Here is a 5,401-nt window from a genome sequence, read left to right as displayed (position 1 = left end):
GCAGTTTTTGTGATGAAAACTGAGGCATGAACTTTTTATTTGCAAGTTATTTTATCGTTTTGTTACTGTCAATGTATCTTCTACAATTGATAGGATTCTCTCTTTCTGCTTTAGTTTACTCATTTTTATGTATGAAGCTTCTATGATCCCAACTAATACTACTTAATTGGGTTCATCAAGAATGATATAATTATTGTTGCAATAGTTTTAGGTTTCTGAAATAATAGTCCGTGGATATACATAGTTAATAACAAGATAAAATATTGAGTAATGATATTTGACACGTGATTATTTATTTATTTATTTGACATTTTTTTATATAAATATAATTTTCTTAATGATTATTTTACTTTTATAATATAATAATGTGATTTAAAGTATCGTGTATAGATAATAATATTCTGAAATAATGGTTGTTTGATAATACATATGATGTAAAATATTGTGAAAATAATGAAGTCTTTATTTAAAATAAGATTCGTTAATTATTTTCATTATTCATAATCAGAATTATTTTAAAAGTAAAGTTAATAACTAAATAAAAATATATAAAATATGTTTTCACAAGCTTCCATACATTTGTTGTTTGCTTTCTGTAAATCCTTTTCATGACTTAAGTCTGTGACTCTTTTTTTTTTCCTCTAAATTTTCACTTATATTTGGTTGGAGGAGATGGATGTAAACAGCGTTAATGAAATTATGCAAGAAGATAAGCACGAAGGAAATAAATAAAAAAATGGTAACATTTTTATTTATTTATTTTACTTTTTTCTTGATTTTTTTAATAGCCACTTTGAATTTCTATTTTATTTCTTTTATATATATATATATATATATATATATATATATATATATATATATATATATATATATATATATATATATATATATATATATATATATATATATATATATATATATATATAGATATAAAAGACACATGCAACGAGTTTGTTTCCATTGCAGACCACCTTTATAGCTACAATGACAAGACATAACCTCTTAAGATTTCCATGGAGTTACATTCCACCATACTATCTTAGAAATAATAGTTTCAGGTACACATATTTTTAACATTAATTTCACATTATCTTTTTTATTTTTTTACTTTAAAAAAATATAAAAATTTATTGTTATTTTACCTTTATAATATATGTCAAATAAATATAAAAATTATCATCTTATCATCCATTTTTGCATATTATAAAATATATTTTATTTAAAATAAACAGTCTTTTCTTTATTAATAAATAGTTTGATTAGTAACTCATTTTACAATAATTACTTAGAAACACAGTCAACAATCATTTTTAAATAATTGGTCACATAAATTGTTTATCCAAGTAGTGAATACAAATTAATCTATTGTTTTAATTAATCTTCAGTATTTAACCCCAGTCAACTTATAAATAAAAAAATATTATTATTTATTGTGAAATTTAATAATGTAAAAGTAAGAATGTGCTAAATAATCCACAATAATTTATTTATGAGGCCCACTAATATATTTGAAAAAAAAAATTCCATTTGAATGATAAATACTCTTGTTATACCATGGTTATATAAAATTGTTCTAACAGCACATAATAATTCTTCACATTTCCACACTGAACAACATTTGGAATGGTTAATGCCCCCAAGTGTTCTTATGCTTATTTTAAATAAAACAACAATCCATTTTTATATCAACGAAATAATTTTATTTCAAAATTACTTATTAAACTTTATTTTTTATCACATATATAAAACAATTTAATTTTTCACTTTGCAATGTATTTAAATTAACTCTACTGTTTGATAGATAATTATTATTTTGTTTTTATTAAAGCCAAATTTCACCACTTGTCATAATATAGTATTTTGAATTAACAGCTGAAATCGCTCACTTCCACAAAAACTACTGTTACACTGATATTTTTCATATATAATATACAATTCAGGTCAATGGTTATTTTCGTAAAAATTGTATTTTATTCAAAGTTGTATTAGAAGAAAACCAATGTCACCTCGTGTATAAATACAATTCCATCTTTGCGGAATTTATTAACAGTTTATTCCATTTTCACTGGGAATTTAAATTTCATCGCTTCAAATTTTTTAGTCTGCAAAATACTAGTAAGCAGATATCATTGTTTTTGTCAACGAAACTGCATAAAGAAAGAAGAAAAAGCAAGAACTTTTACAGCAGTTCATCCTAAATAACAAAGTTTCCATGATTAGTTTTACTGCAAGTTTCCATGACTACGAAAAGAAGTACTGTTGAAATTAACCCATCTGATAGAATTCTTCAGCAACCCAGTTCACGTGTTTTCACTCAGCCAACCACACACCCTTCGAGGGAAATTATTACACGATACAGAGGACCACCACATACGTATGGTATTAGCCAGTTTTCGTGTACATGTAATGATTTTCTGTAATTGGTCGGAACCATGACAGTTGTTTTATAACATGTAAAGTCAGAGAGAAAAGAGTGAGAATTTGAAGATGCAGTTTCATTCTGATTAACAAGCCAAAGGCAAAATAAAACTTCCATGACTATCAACATATATATAAGCATGAATCCCCATCTTCCATTTTTCACTACCCTTTTTCCATCTTATGAGAAGTTAATTAAAGAAAGGAAAATACACCATAAAATTCAACAAAGCCCTTCCCTTCTATTGTCTGAACTTTTAAATAGTAACATGTTCCACCAAATTTCACATGCCTCTAGCCAACATTTCATGGAACATTCTATCAGACTCTTGCTTCTCCAACCTAAACTTTTCATGACAATCCGCAATGAACAATTCCGCCATCATATCGATTTCGTTAGTCTCACAATAACTCTTGCCGTCATTGTTATCATCGTCAGAAATCTTTTCTTCCAGCCAGCGCAAGTAGCCCGAGAGCTGGGCGCTGCCGTGGCAATCCTCGTACAAGTGGTCGGAATCAGGAGGATTTGACAAACCCTGAAAGACCCTCGAGGGGACTGTGATAACCTGAGAGGATTTGGAGGAGCACCAGTTGTAGTGAAGCCTGAAGGAGCCGGAGATGATCTTCTTGGTCATCTTTTGCTTTCTGTGGTGGAGGTAGTGAATGTTGTTTGACTGATTTCCTTTGAGGGTTTGCAAGATTGCAGCTTTGAGTTTAGAGAGTGCACGAATGATACGGCACATGTGGGAGACTATGAGGGTGTGGATGAGGCTCTTGAGCTTCATGGAGCTTAAGGCTGAAGAAGACGGCGATGGAGTATGCGGTGATGGTTTTATGGCAGAGAAAATTTGAACTGTATGTGAGGTTTTCAGATTGGAAGACGGAGGAGTAGACATGTTTGTTTGTATGTATCCTGTGAGAGAGATTTGGGTGATGGTGCTGTGCTGAGGCTGAGAATTCAGAATTCTGAATTCACAACAGACTACTCTATTTAATGTCTGAGGGAGTTAACATCATATTCCAAATCTAACTTTCTTCCATTCCAACTTTGCCCTTCAAATAATAAATCAGTTTTTACTATTTTTCTAAAATATTTTTACTTTTTAAATTTCTTAATATTTTTTTCAAAAAGGAATACAATCTCTAAATTAATTTGTTGATTGTACGTAATGTTAATAAGTTGGATAATGTTCATTCCACCCACATGAATAATATAATCATACAAAAAGATAAGCCATGATGCCAAAACTAACACCAAGGAACCTTGGTTAAGTAAATTTGAATTTGCATATTTTTTTTTCTCACCAATTGCATCTTTTTAAAATAGAGTGTACATTCGATATTTTCAGATTTTTTACAGGTCAAGAGATTATTATTATTGAAGTAAACGGTATTGATCTTGTATATGATAAAAAAGAAGCATCATCCACGTTGACCGAGAAAAAATTATGCACCTATGATTTTCGTGGAAAATTCAAACCATTTTCGTGGAAACATGGGGTAACACCCACCGAGTTTAATTTTTTTTATTTGTTTTGGCATCTTCATACGCTACACTAATTAAGGAAATATTTACATGAGTTTTTTTTTTCAATAATAAATTATTTCTTCAAAAGTTAAAAATAAAAATCAATGTGTAACTTGCTTCAATGTGATTTGTGATTTAAAATTTTGGTTCCAAGGGTGTGGGAGAAAAATGGACGCTCTTAATTATTTTTTCTCTTTCATTTGATATTTGAAAAAAAATTTGAATATGAAAGAAAATGATTTATAGATTTTGAAACGTACGGACAAAGTTATTCTAAGTTTTATTGTATTTTGTAAATAAAATATAATTAACACTTATTCTATTGTATTTTGTAAATAAATATAATTAACACTGTTCATTCTTCTCCACAGATATTAAACAAAATACTTCTCTTTCCGCCATTCTATTAAAATTCTTCCATCACCTTCTTTGGTTTGAATTCCACACACTGTTGTTGACTTCAATTATTTTTTTTCTGAATATATTATTTTAACTTTTTTTCTGCAATCTTTTTAAAATTCGTTAGCATGTTTTTATTAGTGTTAGGTGTTCTCGTCCACATAAAATAATTCACCATTAAATATAACACATCCAAATATATACATATACGTACCTACATACTCCTCCGTATTTATATTTTTCATATATTTATAAAAAAATCTTATCTTATCAGTCATTCTCAAATTAAAAACATATTTCTCACCTCCATAAAGTTTATTAAGGATTTTAGTATAATACATATTTCTAACTTTTACAAAGACATAAGGAATTACTATTGAGCAAATTTTATTAAAAACTTATATATGACTCATTAGAGTTTGTAGATCCATCAAAAATATTTTTATCAGCCCGTAAATGATACAGTTTGTTATATTCAGGGTAATTCCTTACATGTACTACATAATTAATACAAGGTGGGAATTTTTTCTTCAACTTATCATTGCACAATATTTTAATTTGCATAATTTTTAGAATCGCTGAAGCCATAAATCTTCTTTCAAAAAATAGTTCAAATACTAAACAACATAATCACATCTAAACCTATTATCATTATGTACCTATCATTTCTCAATCAAATTAGGTATATATCTATTTAATAAATTTGATAATCATCACTTATTTACAATTAAATCAATTCACATAACAAAATACATTATTACAACTTATAAGAGATAAGTTTATTTCATATTTTTTTCAGATCACTTTCAGTCTTGTTTAATTATTATAGTACAGCTTTTGATCCAACAATACATGTTCATTTTCTTATCTCATCTTTTATTAATTACATAATATTAGGAATGAAAACAGGATATGAGTGCCAATTTGACTATCTATTCTTCATCCTTCAAGAAAACAAACATATTTATCCTGAAAGAAAATATTCATCCATATATCCTCCGTATATAATGGATATTTATTTTTTGTTTCCTCTACATTTTCATTAGTTAATAGATA

General features: G+C 27.6%; 1 protein-coding gene across 1 annotated transcript; it reads right to left on the bottom strand.

Moving 5' to 3' along the window:
• Window positions 1-2,474: 2,474 nt before the first annotated feature.
• LOC148194127 (uncharacterized) lies at window positions 2,475-3,387 on the bottom strand. The gene has a single exon (XM_088097438.1). It carries the CDS (start codon window positions 3,312-3,314, stop codon window positions 2,703-2,705), a length of 612 nt encoding a protein of 203 aa, XP_087953564.1. The 5' UTR covers window positions 3,315-3,387; the 3' UTR covers window positions 2,475-2,702.
• Between the last annotated feature and the right edge of the window lie 2,014 nt (window positions 3,388-5,401).

This window comes from Vigna umbellata, chromosome 8 (genome assembly GCF_029865625.1).
Source record: "Vigna umbellata cultivar VRB3 chromosome 8, Vumbellata_1.0, whole genome shotgun sequence".
NCBI classification, from domain to species: domain Eukaryota; kingdom Viridiplantae; phylum Streptophyta; class Magnoliopsida; order Fabales; family Fabaceae; genus Vigna; species Vigna umbellata.
This window is presented reverse-complemented; position numbering and strand designations above follow the sequence as displayed.

Excerpts from the sequence above, each read along its gene's own strand:
- LOC148194127 (XM_088097438.1), bottom strand. The coding sequence starts at position 3,314 with ATGTCTACTCCTCCGTCTTCCAATCTGAAAACCTCACATACAGTTCAA.